This window comes from Sceloporus occidentalis, unplaced genomic scaffold, assembly GCF_023333645.1.
Source record: "Sceloporus occidentalis isolate IW3139 unplaced genomic scaffold, rSceOcc1.0.p SCAF_223, whole genome shotgun sequence".
Lineage (NCBI taxonomy): Eukaryota > Metazoa > Chordata > Lepidosauria > Squamata > Phrynosomatidae > Sceloporus > Sceloporus occidentalis.
In genome coordinates, this window is record NW_028317203.1 from 217,933 (window position 1) to 242,978 (window position 25,046).

Here is a 25,046-nt window from a genome sequence, read left to right on the forward strand (position 1 = left end):
TCACTTTGTCTCTTTGAAGAGATATTCCAGGTCCGGCTGGTGCAGACGCTGCTCCATCCCTTTGTTCTTGGCGAATTCTTTTAGTAACTCCATAACTTCATTGTTAAAAACCTCAGGGGGTTCCTGTGCCCCTGTAAAAACAGCGATAAGAAAACCATTAACAACCGCAAAAGATAGATGGGTAAAATTATGGACAAGTCCGCGTCAAGTGCCATACCTGTAGCCCAGTAATATATGTCCCAGTCATTGCTTGGCTCGTTGATCAAGCGATCATACTGCGACAGCTGGTTCGCTGTCATAGTACCCAGGTACTTCTTGGCAAACAGACTGCAAAGAAACAAAAAGCGGTAAGTTTTGGGTTAAATTCCCGAGTAAAATGTACGTGTTTGCAATGTGCTGCTTATCCATCTGGTTCTCAAAGGGTTAAGGCAGAATGGCCCAAAGAAAAACATTCTATACATATAATTTGATCATATACATAATTTACTTATAACCCCCTTATAATGCTTCCCAAGTAAACATTACAAACTTATAGATAGTTCTTTTTGTTCTAGAACATCGAGAAGGATCAGATCTTGCCACTGCAACCCTACAAGACAGAGGCGACAGCCCCATTGCTGGTGCGTGGATATCGCCTCTTAAGCACAGGTGCCTCCAGTGAAGACATTGTATCTGTGTTCAAGCAGCCATAGAAGACTGTGTGTCTCTGCGAGACTAGGAAAGGATCCCACAATTACGTATACAATGACCATAGCGCAGGTATATTGAAGAATATGGTATATAATACAGAAAACATATAGCCCAGGTCACTAAGCTGGATATCACGGTGTAGAACCATGAGTATTTCCATGCTGCGTAGGAGTCTTCGGGGGGGTCGCGTACCTTAGGAGAATGCAGTTCTCTAGCATGCCCCTCTTTCGGCTTTCATAAACCAGTCTCGCTCTTTTGGTGTCCACGGTCTCGTTGCGACGTTCCTCCCAAGGAGGCAGCTGGATTCCGGTTTCTCCCCCTCCGAAGTCTCCTGTGGTACTCGATCCATAGCCTCGCCGGACGAGGATGGAGTAAAGGAGTGACCTCTAAGGGGTTACAGGGATGAATGAAACATGTAAACTCCTGCGTCCTAATCGGACACGACCTCATGTGTAACGCGGCATCGGACACGACCTCACATGTAACGCGCCATTGCACACGACCTCACGTGTAACGCGGCATCGCACACGACCTCACGTGTAATGGGGCATCGCACACGACCTCACGTGTAACGGGGCATCGCACACGACCTCACGTGTAACGGGGCATCGCACACGACCTCACGTGTAACGCGGCATCGCACACGACCTCACGTGTAACGCGGCATCGCACACGACCTCACGTGTAACGCGGCATCGCACACGACCTCACGTGTAACGCGGCACCGCACACGACCTCACGTGTAACACGGCACCGGACACGACCTCACGTGTAACGCGGCAAGGAACACGACCTCACGTGTAACGCGGCACCGGACACGACCTCACGTGTAACGCGGCATCGGACAGGACCTCACGTGTAACGCGGCATCGGACAAGACCTCACGTGTAACGCGGCATCGCACACGACCTCACGTGTAACGCGGCACCGCACACGACCTCACGTGTAACACGGCACCGGACACGACCTCACGTGTAACGCGGCATCGCACACGACCTCACGTGTAACGCGGCATCGCACACGACCTCACGTGTAACGCGGCATCGCACACGACCTCACGTGTAACGGGGCATCGCACACGACCTCACGTGTAACGGGGCATCGCACACGACCTCACGTGTAACGGGGCATCGCACACGACCTCACGTGTAACGCGGCATCGCACACGACCTCACGTGTAACGCGGCATCGCACACGACCTCACGTGTAACGCGGCATCGCACACGACCTCACGTGTAACGCGGCATCGCACACGACCTCACGTGTAACGCGGCATCGCACACGACCTCACGTGTAACGCGGCACCGCACACGACCTCACGTGTAACGCGGCAAGGAACACGACCTCACGTGTAACGCGGCACCGGACACGACCTCACGTGTAACGCGGCACCGGACACGACCTCACGTGTAACGCGGCATCGGACAGGACCTCACGTGTAACGCGGCATCGCACACGACCTCACGTGTAACGCGGCACTGGACACGACCTCACGTGTAACGCGGCATCGGACAGGACCTCACGTGTAACGCGGCATCGCACAGGACCTCACGTGTAACGCGGCATCGCACACGACCTCACGTGTAACGCGGCACCGGACACGACCTCACGTGTAACGCGGCACCGGACACGACCTCACGTGTAACGCGGCATCGGACAGGACCTCACGTGTAACGCGGCATCGGACAGGACCTCACGTGTAACGCGGCATCGCACACGACCTCACGTGTAACGCGGCATCGCACACGACCTCACGGTTAACGCGGCATCGCACACGACCTCACGTGTAACGCGGCACCGGACACGACCTCACGTGTAACGCGGCACCGGACACGACCTCACGTGTAACGCGGCATCGGACAGGACCTCACGTGTAACGCGGCATCGCACACGACCTCACGTGTAACGCGGCACCGGACACGACCTCACGTGTAACGCGGCACCGGACACGACCTCACGTGTAACGCGGCATCGGACAGGACCTCACGTGTAACGCGGCATCGCACACGACCTCACGTGTAACGCGGCACCGGACACGACCTCACGTGTAACGCGGCACCGGACACGACCTCACGTGTAACGCGGCATCGGACAAGCCCTCACGTGTAACGCGGCATCGGACAAGCCCTCACGTGTAACGCGGCATCGCACACGACCTCACGTGTAACGCGGCATCGCACACGACCTCACGTGTAACGCGGCATCGCACACGACCTCACGTGTAACGCGGCATCGGACAAGCCCTCACGTGTAACGCGGCACCGGACACGACCTCACGTGTAACGCGGCACCGGACACGACCTCACGTGTAACGCGGCACCGGACACGACCTCACGTGTAACGCGGCATCGCACACGACCTCACGTGTAACGCGGCATCGGACAAGCCCTCACGTGTAACGCGCCATCGCACACGACCTCACGTGTAACGAGGCATCGCACACGACCTCACGTGTAACGCGGCATCGCACACGACCTCACGTGTAACGCGGCATCGCACACGACCTCACGTGTAACGCGGCATCGGACAAGCCCTCACGTGTAACGCGGCACCGGACACGACCTCACGTGTAACGCGGCACCGGACACGACCTCACGTGTAACGCGGCACCGGACACGACCTCACGTGTAACGCGGCATCGCACACGACCTCACGTGTAACGCGGCATCGGACAAGCCCTCACGTGTAACGCGCCATCGCACACGACCTCACGTGTAACGAGGCATCGCACACGACCTCACGTGTAACGCGGCACCGGACACGACCTCACGTGTAACGCGGCATCGGACAAGCCCTCACGTGTAACGCGGCACGCTGTACATCCCCGGCACGCGGCATTAATGTGATTATATGACATTCTACCGTCACATCAGGATGGCAGACTCCATGATATTATGTGGATAACGTGACCTTGCCTTACCCCAAGTTGACTTTCACTTTATCAATGCTGGCATCTAACCATGTCTCCCATCCCCCACCATGTATCTAGTTGTGTAACTAATGACTCAGCAGAGGAGCAGAAGTTGGGCCCAATTCAGGTAATGCAGAGGTTACCCCCCGGGTATTTTAATAACTTGTGCAATTTATTTATTTTCTGCCCTAACTAATGTTTAGCTGTGAACAGCTCCCATCTTGCTCAGCCAGCAACAGACACAAGTGCCAGAAGTTTCCCGGCAATTAAAGTGTCCCCGATATCCTTTCCCCTTTGTTCTCTCTACCAAGCTGGGCCTCTGTCTCTAGCAGACCGTGTATAGCGCTGCACAAGCACCATGCAACTGACCGGCCTTACCGGGACTCTGCTCAGTGCCGTGACCCCAAACATGCCGCACTTCACTTCCAGGAGTATAGGGCGGTGACGTCACCAGCCTCTCTCTCCGATTGGCTCGCTGGACCGGAACTGCGAGTCAGTAACGGGATTCTCGCAGGGCGGAAGTTCCGCAAAGCGGGTGCCTGGGACTCAGCCAGTTAGTAGGAGAAGCTTGTACTGAAACCAGCGGGCCCAGCGAGGAACACCGACGGCGACGCAGCGAAATCCGAGCGGGGGACCGGGGCGGGGGGAATAGCCTCCGGGCATAGCTTCGGGGTCTGGGAATGGCGGACGGGGCGGATCTTATAGATATATACGCCGAAGAGGAGTTCATCCAGGTGGGGGAGACCCTGAGCGGCACAAATGTACAGACATTTATCTCTATACCCATAGGTGACACCGGCGCAGCGTGTACATCGTATACATATGATATATATATTTATATGTATATATCATACACAGAACGTATATTTAATATAAGCATGTTTACATTTAGTTGTGGTGGCTTAGGTTTTTACCGGGTTAGCAGATTTGCTATTTATTGGCTAGCTGAGTACTATTGGACTGTAAGCTCTGAAAACTACTTACGCCTCTTTTTTAGGCATATCTTTGTCATTACCTCTTATACCCTCCTGATGAAGAGATCTAGGTGGTCCCCAGAGCTTACAGTCTAGGGCAGTATACACAGTGGCTTAATCTAAGATCGCTTGTGTGCGTCGATTGTAAATGAAAGTGAGCTACGAGATAGGAGACATTTGGTGCCCGTTATGTATCTTAGCCTACAATCCTTTGTTTCGTAGACCTAGAGTAGGGGTGGCTTTGGCTCGAGGGCCGGAAGCCCATGGCAAATGCTTGCCCTTAGAGACTTCGGGCAGAGTTATTTGAGAGTATATGTGGCTATCACTTTTTTCCCTACTTTTTAGCCACTAACTGGTGGATGGACCCATTCAAAATGCTTAATGCTGGAATGAATGACCGTTACCGTTAGAGATGCGCTGTGTGCTTTTTTTTGGTGGATGTGCTATATTGGGACAAAGCATAGTCCTGCGATCACCAGGATACGAGTGTTGGCGTATATATTGTCCGGGGTTCGTGAAGTGCCAGCTATTATATACATTTTCATATATTGTTCAAAATTAGTCACTCAGCAACCCCGCAAGCGCATTAGAATCCTGACACACACACATCACCCCATTCTAGCTCTTCATCAGTTATAAACCTATGAGATAGACCTTGTTAGAGTGACTCTATGGAAGTATCTTGAGAATTACCGTCCCCTTGGTGGGAAGGCTTCCCGTGATGGCATTTTCCTTTGTGAATGAGGACCGCTGTTATAGAATAACTTGTTAGGAAATCTGCTGTTACTTTTAAAGGGGACGTTCCGAGAAATAGTTTTATACTGTTTACTATTGAAGTGGATTTTTGGTTTATTTTATCCATTAATATAGTGGCCGCAATAGGGAGCAACATGGCGATTCAGTAACAGCCCCTACTTAAAAAAGCAGTGTTTATTTTTATATACAGTTTTCTTGGGGCTGTGTTTTTTTAGCTATATTGATAATTGCGTACACTAAACCTTAATATTTTGTTTAGCCACAAGGCACTAAGATGTGCCTTTTAATATATTTGGCTAACATAACGGCGATAAAACCCAAACGGCTAATATGCAGCTGTCCGTACTCTTGTGAGAATTGGCAATGTTTTAAAACGGAAAGTAAGAGAATGTTTTAGACATATTTTTAAATAAATTTTGATTAAAACAAATGGTTGCGGGGTGTTCTCTGTAATCAGCCATGAAATGTTTGCACGTGGCGATGAGGGAGGGCTGATCGGTCTCTTCGGATCTGCTCATTACCGCATGGACTTTATTTTTGTAAACGGAGCAGCTCTCTCTGAATGTATATTCACTATTTTCCTCTCGATGGGACGCTGGGTCGGTTGTTCTACATGTGCTTCGGTATTGCTTGACCACCTTGCTTCTTTCCTCTCTCTGTAGGAATCCGAATTTGCTGCTGAGCAGGTAGACTTGTATGATGACGTCTTGGCTGCTTCAGGTCACCCGGCGTCTCATAATGATGGGAAGAGCAGTATCATGGAGCCATCATCTCCAATGCTGTCCACAGCCTCCAAGATAAACAATAAACCACCAGCCATCTTGTATACATACAACAACACACGCCAGAAAGCATCCATATACGTTGGAAACTTCTCTTGGGTGAGTAAGATGTGGCTAATATCTGAAGAAGGTGTGGAGTTTGGTAGTTTGTGAAGAACTTAGAATTAAGAATCATTTTCCAAGAAGCCAGAGAATAAATAATTCCACGGTGTCCCCTATAAAGCACTCGGGTTAGGCTCCTGCATCTTGTTTGTGAAGAACTGCAGGAGGCATGACGTAGAAGTGGCTTAAGAGATTTCCTTTGCAAAGCCAAAACCTAATTGTCATTTATAAGGCTCATGGTTCTTATAGCAGGGAATCCTAGGCCAAATCTCCCCTTTGCTAAAAAGATATTTTACTCCCAACATCTGATTAATGCCATTATCACGTACTTTTATTTAAACTTGAAATGATTTATTTCTCCAGTGGACAACAGATCAACAACTTCTTTCCACAATCCGCTCTGTTGGGGTCCAGGATCCTGTAGAACTAAAGTTTGCAGAGAATCGAGCCAACGGCCAGTCCAAAGGGTGAGAAAAGCAAGTAGGACTCATGCCAAAAGTGAACCTGTAAACAAACAAAAATACATATGTTTGTCTGCCAACCCATAGGACTATGGGAGAAACAGCTATGCAGATGAGCAGAGAATAAACTATTTGCGCAATACTGATTTTGTACTTAATCTTTTTAAGTTTTGTGTTTTGTTTTCCCTGTTACTTTCATGGAAAAAGGCTAAAATGTATGGTTATAGGTTAATTTTAATTGGCGTACACTTACCTGTATAATTTAAACCCCTCAGGTATGCAGAGGTGGTGGTTTCTTCAGAATCCTCCTTGAATCAACTTCTCGAGCAACTACCTCTGAAGAAGCTGAATGGAGAGAAGCTGGACGTGCGACCTGCCAATCGCCAGAACCTGTCCTTTTTTGAGGCCTTAGCACGCAAGAGTAAGACTTTTGATGTGTCCCTGTTGCTCAGGTTAAAATTAGTCGTTGACAGCCGCTGAGAGCCTGGCATCTAAAGTATATAGTATTTGAGAATTAATTAAAGGATCAAGAGTCGCTGCGTGTGATGAACATGGTTATAAGTTCTATGGAAATATAAACTGAGGAACCTACACAAAAGAATTGGTTACTGGAAATGTAGTTTATTCCTACGCGAAGTAACCTATATGAAGTTTATCTCCCTGACTTCACTTTACATTGTGAAAGACCATCCCCAACAAGCTCTTTCTCCATAAATAGCTTGGTTGGGCCTGTGTGAAGGCATTTTTAAATCAGTAAATCAGATTTACTGGAAATCGTTTCATTGGTTGAACTGTGAATTATGCAGGATCACCTCATCCCTTTCTTGCAGGGACGTTTGTTCGCGATGTCCCGTTTTATTGCATAGTTAATAGGTGGTTAAAACCACAATTCTCCTTCCAGCTCCAACGCGGTTAAACAAAAGTCTTTTGATATGTTGAGGATTTGGGTTGCTTGTTTTTTGGCAATTGTCTAGGACCACCTCTGTAGATAAACGTGGGGTTCTTTAGCAAATACACCAGCCAACAAGGGCCAGGTATACATAAATTCACAAATATATGCATTAGGCTTTGTTTGGTTTCAGGAGCCAGGAAAGGATGTGTCTACAGAGGTCCTCTCCGTTACATTAGTTCAAGTTTAGTAGTTGTGGCTACAATGATCCTTGTATTTATACTTATCTATGAAAATTTTTTCTTATTTCTGCAGAAATTCCCCCTCGTGCTAATTCCAAGAACTCTGTAGACTCCTTCGATGGCACCGCAGTCCCTTCAGACCCTACCACTACTCCGCCGCATCCAGAGCCCCCCAAAGGCATTATGTCTTACTACGCTCGTCCAAGCTTTGTGGAAAACCCTTCCCGCATTCCTCTCATGAACATCCAGCGCCCTCCAGTCTCTGTTCCCGCTCCTCCCGCATCCACATTAACAGCTTATCGGGCTCCTCCGCTTCCTCCTCTACACTATCCTCACCTCATGCCTCCTCCTCCTAGGCTGCCTCCCCCATTAGGCATGCCTCCACCAAATACAGTGCCTCCCGCTCTCCATTTAAACCCAGCTTTCTTCCCCCCTCCCGGTTCTATTCTTGGGCCCCCACCTGACCCCTACAAGATGGTTTCCAACCCCTACATGCACAGCCGGTGAGCAATATCACTTACTATGAAGCACAATTGCAATTATTACGTATCATTTACTAGTAGCCAATGTGTTTCTCTCCGAAGTGCTGACCAGCAGACAGCAGAATTGCTCTGTTTTTAATCTGCAAACCTTGATATTCAATAATAGTGGAAAAGTTGAAGAAAAAAAAAATGGGCTAAACTTTGTTGGCTTTACAACTTTGGTATCATCATGTAGCAGCATTATAAGGGGTGCTAATCAACACATTGATCACAGTTCTGCATCAGTGTTTAGACTTTTGCACCCGAGTACTACAAATAAGTGTTTTTCAAACCAGTTTAAAAAACCCAAATTACGAGGTTTGGCTGCTGCGGGTTGCATATTGCTCTGCAGTCAATGTGTAATGATGTTTAGGCAATGAACGTGTAGATGTCTTCATTCAGTAGTGCTAATAGAGGTCACTTTACTGTTTATATCGGTGCACGTTATACGACACAAACTGTTTTCTCTGTCTTTGAAGGGACTTAAAGGGCCCAGGGTCACATGTCAGTGAAGCAGAATTTGAAGAGTTAATGAACAGGAATCGAGCAATTTCAAGGAGTGCGCTGTCCAGTGCTGTCTGCGGCGCTACATCAGGTTCTGTAACACTACGCTCTTTCAGATTTTTTTACGCCTTTCTTCCCCCCTCACCTATGACTTGGCTAATCTCCCCCAAAAGAAAGAAATTTCTAAACGTGCACTTTATGACGTGTTTTTTTGTTTTTTTTTTTTAATTGTTTTTTTTATGTAGGCGATTATGCAAACTCCATAAAAACTCTCGAGACCGCCATTGCCGTTATTAAAGAGTCTCGTGTGGCAAATGACGACCGATGCCGGGTCCTGTTGACGTCACTTAAAGATTGTCTGTATGGAATCCAGGACAAGGCTAACTCCTCCAGGTACTACTCATCAGTTAAAGATAGAAGGCAAAAAGGAATTAGAATTTTTGTGAAGGATGGGGACAATGTGCTCCAGAAAACCATGCAAAACTAGATCACTTAAAAAAAAAAAAAAAATAAAGTTTTAATCTGTTTTGTTTTTGTAGGAAGCGGCATCGATCCAGAGATCGGTCTCCTAGTCGATCGCGGGAAGGTAGTAGTCGGCGTCACAGAGACTCCCACGATGACCGTTCAGAAGACTACTACCATGAGCGTCACCGCGACAAAGACCGACATCGCTGAGACAGGTGATGGTCGCTGGTAGACTCGGTGCTGGGGAAATTTATAGTTGAGAGAGGCACCGAGTTAAGATCTGGGACAATAATGGCTAACCTTTGCTTCTCCAGTTGTTGTGGACTAGGGGTCCCCTGATATTTTACCTGGCAGCTGCGTTCCACAAAATCTGATTTGTGTAAGGTTAGCTATCACTGCTCAAGAACTTAAGGGGAAGACGGAGAAAGGGCAAAGGAGACGTTTCACTTACCATTTCTTCTCTGCAGGTCAGCAGGATGCTGCAAAGATTTTTTTTTTTTGTCCATTTTTATTTTTTAACAAAGGACTCAAGGTTTGTCGTTGTGACCTAGAGATGATACGCAGTTCCGAGCTACACGATTGACATCTTACTTCATTAGCCTCTGGCCCTCCGGGATTTTATTCCATTTCATGCAGGGACCAACCTGTCTCCTCTGTAAAGCACAGAGCTCCCTCACAACCTTCGAGACGGTCATCTTGCCTCAATAATGGAGACACCCTCTCCACACTGCAAACCCAGGATGCAACTTTCCCACCCTATTTTGGAATTGTCGTTGGACGTCCTGGGAGATTTGACATCTGTTTTAGGCATCTGTAATTTTCCCCCTTGGATTTGTTCTTGTAAGTCCTCTTTTTGTCTGTGTCCCTGCCAACGCCTCCTTATGTTCCAGAGATCTCTTTATGAAGAACAAGTGATGAGGGTGATCGGTATTCATTTTTTTTTTTCTGTATGTGGCTACCCTGTCTTATGGATGTGTGTTTGCTGTATATTCTCCTTTGGTTTGCAAACTGTGGTGGGGATGTTTTGGTCAGAAGCGGGTAGCACAGGCTGAATGACGTGCGTGGAAAGGATGAGCAGTCTCCTCCTCCTCAGGTTGATATTGCCACTTGTGCTACAGGGTTGGCAGAAAAATGCTATAATTTGCAGTTGGGAGGGATTGGCTGGGTAATGCATAAAGTTTTTTTTATTTTTTTCCCTTTATTCTTTAAGACCATATCAGGATTCTTATTTGTGAGTATATGGAGGGGCATTGTACAGTTGTAAAACACCTGCTTATTCCCTGCCCTCCATCCAGCGGGGAATCAACCCCCTCCCATAACCATCAGTCGCTCCTGTTAATTCTCCCGTCTGGACATTGTGAAATAAACTTGATAACGTTGTCAATCTTTTACATGAGTCGTCTGCTCTTTTTATAATAAGAGGTCGTTGAAAGTGGGATGCTAAGCCTATTTGGCTGATGGAGTTTAGAGGAAGAATTTCCTCTAAGCTATGGCTCCCACCACATGCCCAAAATGTAAGCTAATAGTGCCTTTGGCGAAGGGTCAGCCACATATCGGGACCAGTAAAACCAGGTCCTCCCGTGTCTCTCGTTGAGACCATTAGATCTGGCCACCAGTTCCTCCAGGACCGGCACGTTCTCTATCCTCACAACCCACTCCCGAAAGGAAGGCCTCGTTCAGAAAAAGCCTGACCACCGACTTTGTATACAGCCACAGATAAGGAGGTATATGGTGTAACAGACAATTATTGGGGTGAAAAGGGGGTGGAGAATCAGTAAAATGATGAAGGGCACTATGCACTGCATTCCAGAACGGGACAATAAGGGGACAGTTACGAGGAGAAAAATGTTCACCGAAGTGTGATAGGCAAAGCCTGGAGCAAGTATAATACCCAAGGAAGCACATTCATCTTGAGGGCATTAACCTTACCGATCCACGAGACAAACAGGTCCACAAACAAGGATATCCTTCTGTATTGCCGCGGGGGGGGGGGGGGCATTAAAGCGATACAGGAGTCACATCGCGAGTCAAACATATACCAAGATGCCTCAATCTCGGCACACACCACCCGAAAGGGAAAGAAGAATCTAAAGACTCCACCTCAGCTCGGGGGAGGGAAATATTTAAGATCTCAGACTTCGTAAGAGTAATCTTCAAATTAGATCTACCATACTGCCGGAACTCACCAAGAAGCACCGGCAACGACACCCAAGGAGACGTAAAGGTAAACAGCATGTCATCTGCAAACACTTCCGTTTTATGGTGTATGCCACCACTCACCAACCACGTAATATCAGGATTCCCCCTGACAGCTTCCAAAAAGGGCTCCAAGGAGAGAACAACATGCATGGGAGACAAGGTATAGCCCTGTCTAGTGCCATTGGTTTTGGGGAACGAATCCGAAAGCGCACCAGTGATACGAACCGTGGCCGAAGGCCGGGAATACAAGGCGGACACCCAACTCAGCATATGAGGACCAAACCCCAATTTGCTAAGCACCACAAGCATAAACGTCCAGTCAAGTCAGTCAAACGCTTTCTCTGCATCTGTCGAGAGGAAAACAGTCCTAGACCCTGTTTGCTTAATCAAATGAATGAGATTGACTGCACGAATAGTCCCACCCCTGCACTCCCGACCCGGAACAAAACCAGACCAACCCGGATGGAAGATCCGGAAGGAACCGTCCCATACGCAAGGCAAGTATCTGAGAGAACAGCTTCAAATCTCCATTCAATAGTGAAATGGGCCTATAACTTGCACAAAGCTCCACGTCCCTCCCCTCCTTCGGAATAAGTGAGGTCATAGCTGCCAACGTATGGGGTGGAAATCTGCTCCCTCCAAGTTGGATTAAAAAAACAACCGTCATGGGGGGCCCTGGAATATCAAATAACTTTTTGTAGTAACCCAGGGATAAACCATCCAGACCAGGGCACTTCCTCGTCTTGGAGATCTTAATAGCGACCTTCAGTTCCCCAAGGGAAATCAGAGCCTCCAGCGCCTCGGAATCACCAAGAGCCAATTTATGAGTCAGATACTGCGACAAGTAGGCACAAATAGCCAACTTCCGATCCTCTGCAGCGGCAGGACAATCATGTGTAGGGGAACGGTTATAAAAGGTTGGTGTAAAAAGTAACAAATTCTCTAGCAATATCGGACAGAAGATGGCGTGCAACACCACCAGAGCAACGTATTTGAGGTATGTATGACTGTTGGCTCCTCTTGCGTAATGCCCTAGCTAAATACTTCCCCGGTTTGTTACCATGTTCATGATAAATGGCTTTAAGTCTAACGTAGTGCCTCTGAGCCTGGTCATTAAGAATAGATGCAAGTTCCTTAGGGAATGCAGTCTGTTGGGAAAAGTCACTATCCTGCAATGTATCCTTATGTATCCCCTCTAAACACCCTATTTACGCATATAAAGCACTCCGTTTCTGAGCGTAAGCCTTCTTCCTCTCCGACCCCAACCTAACCAGCTGTCCCCGAACCACACATTTATGGGCCTCCCAGATCGTCGGAAGGGGTATATCAGGTGACAGATTAGTCAAAAAGTAATCGTGGAGAGTCGCAGCCGTAGACTCCAGAACCTGAGCGTCAGAGAGCAAAGATTCATTCAACCTCCATGTAATCTGCGTAGGCCTAGTCATAGGGGACATCAGAGACAATGTCAGGGAAGCATGGTCAGATCACGTAATGGAGCCAAATTTAGCACTTGTCAAAGACGTCAAATGATAATGTGTGAGAAACAAACAACCTGTATGAGAGTACCGTCTGTGAGGTAGAGAAAAAAAACTAAAATCTCTGTGGGGTGGAGAGCTCTCCAACAATCCACCAATTGCGCCTCTGCCAGCAAGGTTTGTATTTCCCATGGACGAGTCCAACTTCGGATTGAGAACAACATTAAGGTCATCACCAAAAATCAAGACACCCCCCAGAATCTCACGCAGCCGCCGCAGTGTTTTTGAAAGCCATACATGTTACTTGACATTGGGGACATATACATTAGCAAACGTGTACATAGCCACCATCCCCTTCACAAAAAGAAATCTACCTTCAGAGTCAGAAAGGTGGGTGACATCAGTGGAAAATGCCTAGAAATCAACAATGCACCACTCTTCGATTTAGACTGTGGGTTTATCACTGTAATAGGCGAAAGGAAAATCTTTATTCACTAAACCCGGATTTGAGTGTCTTGAATAAAGGTGACAGAAATATGCTGATGCCGCAGATCTCAAAATAAGGTAGAACGCTGAGACCCATAGCTTAAGAGAGAGTAAAGCGAGATTCTCAGGTTAAAAGGCCATGTTCACCAAACCAGGAGGTATCGAAATACCGCAACTAGTCCTCTGAAACCCAAGCTAGGTCCCGAGGAAAGGGAGGGGGAAAAAAAAGGGGAAGAGAGAAAGAGAAAGGGGAGGAGGAGAAGACTAAGGAAATAGGAAGGTATAGAGGAGGGAAAGCCAATAGCAAAGGAAGAGGGGAGGAAACACAGAAAGTACCACAAGTACCAGGGGCATCCGCCGGCAAAAGGCACACCGCAGGGATCCAAGAACCCTTGTGAAAGAGCCCCCAAACAACCAATTGGTTGATGCCAGAGGAGGCCCCTGCAGGCGACCAATAGACTCACTTGCACGGCCCTTTAACTCCTGACGACACAACTTGGCCTGGGGAGACCATGATCTCCCCGCTCCAAGAGTTAAAGGTCCGTACAAGCGACTCTCAAAGCAAACTCTCTCCATACTCTTGGGTGAATAAAGCTTTGCACACACCTTGCCTTTAAAGTATTGATGATGTGGTCCAAAATGTCTTGTATGTTTCCTTCACCATTTTGGACAATCTTATGAATACAACTTTGTGGCAACGGTTTGGGAAAGGTCCCTTTGTATTCCAGCATGCCCCAGCTCACAAACAAAGAACTTGACTGTCCCGCTCCGAGCCCTGACCTCAACCCCACCGGACAGCTTTGGGATGAACTGGAACGGAGAAGAACTGGAAGGAAAGACTTCCCAGAAGAGTGGAAACTGTTATACCTGCAAACGGGGGACCAATTACATATTAATGTTTGTATTTAGAATGTCATCAACGTCTCTGTTGGTGTAATGGTCAGGTGTCCCAATACTTTTGTCCATATAGTGTATTTACTAATAGTTACTTAATGAAAATTAACAGAGGGGACTTGCTGTGATGTCCAATAGAGAAGAATACACTTCTGGGGCACTATGACCCACAAGTCTAATTTGCCAGATAAAATTCCAAATGTTGTGCTTAAAGGCAACCCTGTAAGGAATTAATAAGGTTTACTGTTCCGCATAAGCAACTTACATAAACTAAATTTGACAATATGTTTCCGAGACTTGAACTATAATTATGAAAATCATTAGTGGCCCAAATGGCAAAATATGGTGCAATAGGCACAAACATCCCATTGGTTTCCATGGCGATTCCTCATGGAAATATGCATTCAATACTGTTAGTGGTTTAAATGAAGACTTCCTTTGTTACGATAAGTAAAGCTGCTGTGGTATTGAAGAGATATTGGTGAGCATTTCTATAGTAGCAGCATTAAGATGTAAAGGGTATGAAGACCCACAAGTATCAAATATTCGTCACTATAAAAATGTGGGTGATTGTGGCAAATGGCAGACTATGGCATCTACACTAAAATGCTAATGTGGATTTAGTAAAGACTGGAACATAGTTGTATATATGTTTTGATTGTGTGTGTATAACAACTAGTAAAGTGCCTGTTATTAACTCTCTTCTTCCAAGTGAGAAATCAACACATTGAATTCTGCATTTTGTCCACTAGGTGTCGGTGTTCTATTGGGTTAAGCCATCCACCACCTCCCAGTGCTGCTTGTGAGTGCCAGACTTTCAATCTGTCATTAGAAGCAAGTTATGGGTTCCTTAAATAAGTCTAAATTATCTACAATTAGTATAAAGCAATAAACTGTCTATATTGTGTATAATGAACTTGCAGTAAACAGTACCAAAATTCACAGCGTGGCTCTAAATTTGGTTAAGAACCAATGTATCAGCATCTGCAGGTTCCAATAACAGTAATATATATGAGGAATCTCTTATCTCTGATCTGTGTAGAAGCCATCTTTACTAAATGTCACAAGATTTTCATGGTCCCCCCCCCCCCCCCTATAAAGTTATTCCACACATTTGGCATAAACCAAAGAGTCCACATATCACATTGCTATAAGTGATATTTCCACTACAATGTGATGCTCTATGCCGCTATACAAATACTATAGGAATGCCCCAACTAAATCATACGAAACTGAACTTTTAATTCAATAGTAAAATAAAAAATACATCCTAGACAACAATCACTTCTAACTACTAGAAAGCAGAGCTAATGCAGTGTAGTGGAGCTTTATTTATGTGTGTCGGGATGTACATGGATTCAGAGATTTCTAGAAGAACATTTTATTCTAAAATAGGGTTTGTTAAAAAAAAATAATATAAAAAAATGGTAATTTTCTATATTGTGTAATGCTCCATACAGTTTAGTGAGCAACCTGTGTCTGTGTAGTATTCTTTTCTGCAAGGTGGCCATATTAGACTTGGGTGCTATAAAATTTAGCTGATGACCCATTAATGTGTGCTGTTTCGTTAATATTCGATATATTTTCTTATAATTCCTGATAATTGCTTAAATAGCCTGATTGGTCAATCAAGGTTGAGAGAGTCCTGATGTAACTGGAGAATTAGGTGGCCCAACCACAAAGCAAAGGCACCAACTAACCCTGAGATGACTCTGAATCTAGTATAAATATAAAGATTCTCAAAAAGCACTCTGGCCATTCACAAAGTTTTGATCTTACTGATTTAACTGAAAACCAATCGATTAAGCCAACTTGGTCATGTTGCAGTTGGGTCGCTGTTAAATTCAACCAAGCCACCTGAGACGTTGGTTATTGAATCAGTGGTTGAGTTTGTAGATGAATCTATAGGTTCTATAATGTTTAATAGAGGTCTCTGACAACTCACAAACGTGATGAGTCAAACGGATTCTGTAGAGTTGGTGTCCTTTTTCAATTTGATTGCCCTTTTCAACTCGATTCAAATAGAACTTCTTTGAACAGATGAGTTTCTATTCTCAACTTGTCACTTGGCTGTCTTGAAGGCATGATTAGAATCAATTTCATCTGAAGTCACACTGGCAGCAGAATTCACTTTAGTGAAAAGACAAATTGCTTAATTTCACCAAACTCAGGATAGTTGGCCAGAAGGAGTCGACTTGATGCTTAGCGATTCAAGTCAATGGTTAGTGAAAAGACCTCAGAGCATTAGTCCCCCGGGTGAGGGTGCGGGGACACAAAACAACAATATTCTTAAAAGCGGTGTGGTAAGTAAAGACTTAAACAGAATCCATCACAAACTAACGCAACACATATTAATATGTATTGATTGCAATATAAGAGTTGAATCAATTTTATATGTGAATAAATGGCCAAAGTCAGGGGCGGACTAGCAATGCTGGAGGCGGCCCTCACGCTTTCAGGCCAGGGGCCACCTGATGAAGTAAGTGCGGCAGATATCTGGATATGACCATACTGCAGAGTGAGTGGATCCGTCGGCCAGCAGCCAACCTGGCATTTGCCATTCAGGGCCTGGCCAAGAGGAACATTGAAACTATGAGTGCATTTACACCCAGAGTAAGTAAATTGGATGATCGTTGTGTTCTGTATGTAAATATGGGTATTTTAACACATTTCAAGTCATTGAATGGTAAAAGGATATGTCTCGCCATTATATTACTTGGCTTGAATATTGTTGTATTTAACGCTCTTTTAAAAGAAAGTTCATTGCATTATTAAAACACATGGCAAGGGACCGACAGATCTGGTACGTGTCTTGACAAAACTAAATATGGGTCAGAACGTATTATTTTTTGAGGTCTTGAATGACTTTACTTTAAACAGGGAGGGAACAGGAGCACATCCGTTAATCAGTTATTAAGCTTATGGGTTAAAAAAAAAACATAGTTCATAATGTCACAGAAAAAAATGCAAATGTGTCTGCAAATATTTTCACTCCAGTATGGATGAAACTCAAGCCAGAGGGTGTCAAAACAGTATTAATACTTTTGTTAGAGATCCTTGAGGACATGATTGTACTGGGCTTTAAAACAGGTGTAATAAAGCATATTTATGGATTTATTGTTTAAAGCCTTTGTGAAATTGTAATTAAATGACATTTTCTCAGCTGCATTACCTGGTGATTAATTGTAATGCACTATGTCACAAAGCTCCCATCATCTCAAACTGGTTTCATGAACATGACAATGAGTTCACTGCACTCCGATGGCCTCCACAGTCACAAGATCTCAATCCAATAGAGCACCTTTGGGATGCGGTGCAACGGGAGATTCACATCATGGATGTGCAGCCGACAAATCTGCAGCAACTGCGTGATGCCATCATGTCCATATGGACCAAAATCTCTGAGGAATGCTTCCAGCAGCCTTGTAGAAAGTATGCCACGAAGAATGAAGGCAGTTCTGAAGGCAAAAGGGTGTTCAACTCGGTACTAGCAAGGTGTACCTAATAAAGTGGCCAGTGTGTGTACAAACCACCCTTCTGTACAGTAAAACCTCCTTAGATTACATCCAAGCCTCTGACCCTTTAGTTTAGATTATGACCTCTTGTTCTACACATAACTAGCCGAACTATAAGTATTGTGATCCCTTAGTTGCTCCTGACATTTGTATCCTGCAAACCTCTCCAAAAAGTCAATATCCTTCTGGAGATGGGGTCTCCAGAACTGTAGACGATATCCCATGTAAGGTCTGACCAGAGATCTTGATGAATTCGAGAGAAGAATATGGTTTACGGCACGTATGTTAACGTTCTAGGTCACAGATTACTGTATATGAAAAATGTATGTTTAGTAGACTTGTGCATTCGTCTTCGGGCGAACATGAAAACGAACACGAAGAGTGCGTTTTCGTGTTCGTTCCGAAGACACGCCGAAGAGAAGACATCGGTGGTAAAACTTAGGCGAAGACGAATACACACACCACGAAGATCTTCGTGATCGTCTTCGTCTACCACTCTCCCCCCCTTCTAACTTACCTTGGCATCGCGGCAGTTCACGGAAGTGGAAATCCGCAGGTTCGCCGTCACGGGTTACAGGGCAGTGCGAATGAGCCTATTGGTCGCCTACAGGGACCTCCTCTGGCATCAACCAATTGGTTGATGCCAGAGGAAGACCCTGCAGGTGACCAACAGGCTCACTCGCACGGCATTTGTAACCCCTGACAGCGAACCCCTTCGATGCTGCGTTAGATAACAGGAGCGGAAATCCATAGGTTAAAGGGCCGTGCAAGCGACCAATAGGCTCACTCGCACGGCCCCTTAAGGTGCAACAAGTGCACCAGGAGCCTAAAAGTCTGTACGAGCGACCAACAGAGTCGCTCGTACAGACTTTTAAAACCCCCAAAACCCTGCAGATCCCACTGGTCTCCCTGTTCTATCAGTTAAATGTCCGTACAAGCGACTTTATTGGTCGTTCGTACGGACATTTAACTGATAGAACAGGGAGACCAATGGCATCTGACGGACAAGTTACGGCACCAGGAGCTTAACAGTCTGTACGAGCGACCCAACCATTCCAGACGAGCCCCCTGCTGACGACCAATAGAGTTGCTCATACGGACATTTAAACTCCTGGCGCCAGAGCTGCTGCGGTACGTGTCAACCCCGTATTAACCCCTGAACCGGAAAAAACGAAGAAAAACCGAACACGAAGAATGTCCACGAATATTCGCCCGAAGAGAAGACAGGAACATGCGAATATTCGCGGAATACGAAGATTCCCCCCCCCCGAAGACGAGCACGAAGACGAGCACGAAGACGAGCACGAAGACGAACATGAAGAGCCCCCTGGTGCCCAAGTCTAATGTTTAGCATGTGTCCAGGCGATTGGATCAGGGAACTGATGCAAGTCTTAAGATGCTTCTTGCAGTAAGAAACCCCGTATGTTGTAATAGAAAACGATTCCGTTTTGTCTTTAACCCCTTGAGGACCAGGGCAATTATACACCTCAAGGATCAAGAGTTTTTGTTTCATTTTACTTTTTTCTTCAACCCTTACTTCCCATCTTTCTTATTTAGCGTGCCCGAACAAATTATGTTGGTTTTTTTTGATGAAATTAATAAAACAACAAAATTGAAAAACTTTTTGTAGCAGGTGCCACTGTTAAAATGAAAAGAAAGCAACATCATCAGAGTAGAATAAACATACTGTAGCTTTTCAGGTTTAAGGGGCCAAAACAGTCTCATACACTACACTTTTGTTTAAAAATTTGTTTTAATTAAAAACCCCTTGGGTTGGTGGGCAGTGAAGGGTTAGGGGGACAAAGCCAATTTCTTTGTTAAAATTTTTACTTTTTAATTCATTTTTTGAAAAACATTTTTCCATATATTTTCCTTTGGTTTTTTTCTTGCACTGGACATTGTCACGGAGAAGTCAGACATGACCAGAGATCCCTGTGTACTACTAATGATGTCTTAATGGCATCACAGGTGTTCCTTTAAATATGTTCAGGCATTCAAACTCTTTCAGTGTAACCAGTGATCCAATGTGTTTTACTGCATCAGAGCTTTCATGCTGTTAGTGTTTGAACATGACTTTTGTCTCACTTAAGTCCTCCCCTGACTGCCACTACTGCAACCAGCAGACTTCTTGCAGATAGTACACATCCCGCAGCCAGTCACATGTAAGCTAGCATGTATGAGATGTATACTGATGTATGCGCCCTGCTTTCAGCAGAGGTGGCTGTAGGAGGAGTTTAATGAGACAAAAGCCTAATTTACTAACGCTGATAAGCACAGAATGTCTGCACCAATTTGCATGTAATAAAATGAACTGGTGTCTATACAGATGTAATGCAATATGGCTGAAGTGCACTGAATATTATTCTAATACTGTTATAATAGTTGACTGTTACTACTTCTCTAGTAGGACAAAATTAAGCCTTACATGGGCTATACCAGGGGTGTCCAACCTGCAACCCTCCAACTGCTGCAGGACTACATCTCCAATCCTCCTCAGCCAGCCCCTTAGCTGAGCATTATGGGAGATGTAGTCCTGCAGCAACTGGAGGGATGCAGGTTGGACGCCCCTGGTCTACACTGACATAGATGTGTGCACTCTAGCAAACTAGGTTTACAGAGATATTGAAAACTACACAATGTCTATTTAATCTGCCCAGTGCCTGGTTCCAGGTTTCTTCTATTTTGTTAAACACAAAATGTCACATTTTCATAAAAGTAGAGACCAGAAGCGAGATTACTAAAACAACTAGAGCCGGACTGGGGATGACAAGGCAGCCCTGGCACTTTTAGGCCAGTGGCCATATGACAAGTGCGGCTGACAGCTGGATATGACAGGCCACGTGTTATGATTTGATGTGTACACAGTATGTGGCTAGACATATCTAATGGCAGTTGTTTGGGTGGTAATAGGCCACATTTGGGAAGTGTGCATTTTCCAAATTGGAATTTTGACATATGGTCATCCTGCCCCCATGTGTTATTTGGGGCAGCTTCGAAGATGGCCAATTTAAGTTACCCTGTCAAATCACATATTTTTGAAAACTAGACACCCCAGGGTATTTCAAATGTTTGTATTTTAACTCTATGCATGCACACATTTTACCACCAGCCTTTGTCAAAGCTTGCAGTAGTATTTTTGTATGTTTTTTCCCACATACATTCTACTTTGGGTATGAATTTACCGCTCCTGGTAAATGTCACTGTCGAACAACACCCAAATATGTGTTCAGCAACTCATCTCCTGAGTACAGTGATACCAACCATGCATAGGTTGGGTTGTTGGGTTTTTCAGGAAGTAAAAGGCAACCTTTGTTTGCAAGGATTTTTTTGGGGGGAATTTCGACATCTGGTCAGTCTGTGCCCATGTCCTTTTGGGGGATCTTAGAACCTGGCCAATTCCAGTATATTAACTCTTTTTTCAGTGGCTGGAGTGGTGTAAAGCCACCGCCACTGGGCTCTGGAGCAGTGGAAACATATTCACTGGAGAGATGAATCACACTTCACTATCTGGGAGTCTGATGGATGAACCTGAGTTTGGCAGATGCCAGGAGAACACTACCTGCTATAATGCATAGTGCTTTTCAGAGTTTGGGCTCCTTAGTTCCAGTGAAAGGTAACGTTAATGATACAGCTCACAAAGGCGTTTAGACAATTGCGTGCTCACAACTTTGTGGCACCAGTTAGTGGCACAAAGCAAGGACCATAATGGTTTGGTGAGTTTTGTGAGGAGTGGCTGCATAGAGCCCTGACCTTACACCCATTGAACATCTTTACGATGAATTGGAACTGTGAGCCGGGCCTTCTCATCCAACATCAGTGCCTGACCACACACGTTCTAAATGGACACCACTTCCCACAGACACACTCGAAAAAATCTTGCGGAAAGCCTTCCCAGAAGAGTGGCGCATAAGAGGGCAACTCCATATTAACAAGTTCGTATAGGTGTGATGGACACATACTTTTGGTCATATAGCGTATGTGTGCTTTGCTTTTTTCCAATATATAAATTATTATTTTATTACTTCTAGTGGTGACAAATATATCCCATATGCGCGTTTTAATACCTTATTGTTATTATATAAATATCTTTATTATATATATTTATTTATTAAATATATCATGAAACAGATGTCTGGGCGCAGAAGTAGCAGGTGGTGACTTAGCAGTGATGCAAGAACTGAAAAATCATCTACATGATGTAATTTGCAACTGGGCATCATAAAATGGGCATACGGCCATGGCACGGTGTGTAGGTGTAATTGCGAGCGCTATAAAGAGAAACATTTTGCAACGACAGGTACATTGCTGCAATATACAGGAAGAAGCGTACTTGCGGACTTACGAAATGAGCTGAAGTTGAAATCCTTCAAACTATGAACCCTTTAAAGCTAAAGCTATTTTATACAGTGATTCGACAACACTAATGTCATAATGCAATAATTGGTTATCACCTATCCTTAGCTTTGAACTATTGCATTTGTGATGCTTCTACTATAATAATTCCTTGTTCCTCAAATCGTCCATGCGCTTGTATGAATGTAAAAGAATGCCAAATGGTAAGGGACATGTGCATCCCCTTACGAGAGGAAATGAAAGGGGAAGTAAGACTGGGGGGACTCAAGAAAGTCATTACGCAAAGCGGATGTAAGTTTGATCTACCAACACCAAGCAGTCACGTGCTTTTGCATCCTCTCATTAGAGTTGAACCAGTTGTGTAGAAGGCGACATTATTTTTAGATGTAGACAATATGTCCTTAAAATACTGTGCGTCTATTGAGGTACACGGCACATCCTCTGTCTGCTGATCATTAGGGCATACACACTGATGTAGCCAGCCCCTGTCCCAGCCAATCAAATGGGAGAAGCAACGGCAAAACTTGTTTTTCAAACCAGATCACTAGCAGGGATCCAGTGATGATCCCTCTATGGATCTGGAGCGGAGACAGGCATCTCAATGCGTGGGTGCGAGTTCCCAGTGGTTATAAAGAAGTCCTTCCCATTAATTCATATGGAGTCTATAACCCTACACATCTATAATGTCCTATTCAATGCTTGTTATGTGGGGTCTACACCATACCTGGGAACCTCCGGCTCCACGGAGCCTACCTTGGGGGACGCGGCCAGGACTGCCCACTGATGACAAAGGGCGGTCCTGCTGATGTCGGGCGGTCCCGCTAATGTTGGGGGCATTGCTGCTGACATTGTGAGAAACACCCCCATTTAAAAGGGAAATGGGCGGGGAATGGGGCGTGTCAAGACCCCGCAACCTGGAGGATTCGGTTGTTGACCCGGAGAACTGTTGCCTCTCCTGGAGTTTTGACCAGGAGATTTCCCAGGAATTTATTAATATCGTATTAGAAGAAACTCAGCAATCCGACATGGCAGAAATAACGCTTTATATAAACGATCTCCTAATAATTGCAGATATCCCAACTGATTCGAGAAACATCTTTTGAGGCATTAAGCCTGTGATGGGAATGTAGCCTACTTCACTGTAATTATTATATTAATAATAAAATAGTAATAATAATAAAATAATAACGCACCTCTCCATGGTATGTATTTAATGCCTCTCAAAATTTCAAATGGCGAGTTTTAGGGGTTGTGGCCAAAGGGCGGAGCTTAACCCAGCCTTTCATGTGACTTTATGCCCTCTGGTTATTTATGTGACTGATTGAGGCATTCAGGGGATGAAGAATGTATTTTATTCACACGGTGTCATTAATAAACACATTTCTGCTGTTTCTACACATATTATTATAATTTTTAGGGCCGTAGAACACCGGGATACCCTCATACCCAGCAAACACTCTGACACAATAGAAATGAGGGACAGATGGCTATGGAGGCAAAACAGGGACTGTCCCTCCAATATAAGGACAATTGGGAGGTATGTAAAAGCATCTCTGGTAACCGTCGACGCTTCCCAGAATCCTCTAGGCGCCTATCCTGTCAGGCTTTCCCCTCCGTTTCCATTCGTGTTAACCCTTTACTGCCTCACCATAATACACCCAGTCCCCTGTGCATTTTGAGGGAAGCGGACGGGTTTAAGCGTCAGCGCCTTCCGCCATCCTTACCCGTTTCCCGGACATTCCCCACTCCCTCATTCTTCCAACACCCACCACCCGGCCCCCGGTGACGGGTGTGTCAAATGCCTCTCACCCCCCACCATCGCTAACTTCGAGGGGTCCACCAATCACCTTGGCGATTGACTTGCCTGTTCCGTGACGTTATCGAGCTTCAGCCAATCAGCGCGCTGTGTCGGCCAGGGGCTGCCGGCTGAGGGAGGGGACGAGGTGTGCGCGGCCTGAGGAGTGGTGTCAGTCAGACGCGGGGTGGCGAGCAGATCGAGCGGAGCGGCAAGGGGCTGAGGTAACAGAAGTAAGGAGACTTAGGGGCGATGCTATATGTAAAATGGCGGGGAAGTGATGACAGGAGCCGCGGACGTATACAGCGTGCTGTGCGGGGATAGGGTTGCCCGCCCCTTGGGACACAAAATGTCATCTTCTCCGGTTCTGCCATCACCCCCACGCTGCGTCCCTCTTTCGCTTTCCTCACAAATGCCCATCATACCCCGATTAATGAAATGCTCCGCACCCCCGTGGCATTGAGAGGGTTAACCCGTTACCACTTACCCTTTCTGGGGCACTTTTCACCTTGTGCATTCTGGCTGTGAAGGGGGCAGACACCGTCTTGTTGCCCCCACCTTGCATTCACACCATAGCCTCCTCTCCATATTCAGTAACTCTGCCTTAATGCCCCCGTCTATACCCCACACTTTGCACCCGGCTACCCCTCCCTTCTCTAAAGAAGTAAATGAAATGCCCTTCGTCGGGGCTGCAGGAGTCGTTTAGCTTCTGGGATCGGGGGATCAGGTTTGGTGGTTTTGTATTTAAATGTAATGTAACTCCTATACAATATAGTATGAATTAGAAGGGCGGGGGTATTAGTCGCAGGGGGTAATTATAGAAAGTGGAGTAAAAGTCTACCTTTCGTCAGGGCCGCGTATCTCCGCACCTTTATCTCCCATTTTCGCCCTTGAATACATTATGCTGGCTGTTGGTATTCTTTACATTTACCCTTTTTGCCCCAATTGCCCCGGCTACCCTCTCTTGGTTGCTCTCTTACCCCTTTCTAGCGATGTTCTACGTAGATCTGCGTCTTCTCCGCAGAATCGAAC

General features: G+C 45.7%; 2 protein-coding genes across 2 annotated transcripts; one reads left to right on the forward strand and one right to left on the reverse strand.

Moving 5' to 3' along the window:
• On the reverse strand, positions 1–4,012 carry LOC149276946 (succinate dehydrogenase assembly factor 2, mitochondrial-like). The gene is made up of 4 exons (XM_089503237.1): positions 3,980–4,012; positions 883–1,076; positions 218–327; positions 1–131 (listed from the first exon to the last, which is right to left on the reverse strand). Exons 1-4 carry the CDS (start codon positions 4,010–4,012, stop codon positions 1–3), a joined length of 468 nt encoding a protein of 155 aa, XP_089359363.1.
• A 269-nt stretch (positions 4,013–4,281) lies between these two features.
• LOC149276947 (cleavage and polyadenylation specificity factor subunit 7-like) lies at positions 4,282–9,507 on the forward strand. The gene is made up of 8 exons (XM_089503229.1): positions 4,282–4,335; positions 5,994–6,212; positions 6,579–6,682; positions 6,952–7,097; positions 7,881–8,310; positions 8,808–8,923; positions 9,078–9,225; positions 9,372–9,507. Exons 1-8 carry the CDS (start codon positions 4,282–4,284, stop codon positions 9,505–9,507), a joined length of 1,353 nt encoding a protein of 450 aa, XP_089359355.1.
• Positions 9,508–25,046: the final 15,539 nt, after the last annotated feature.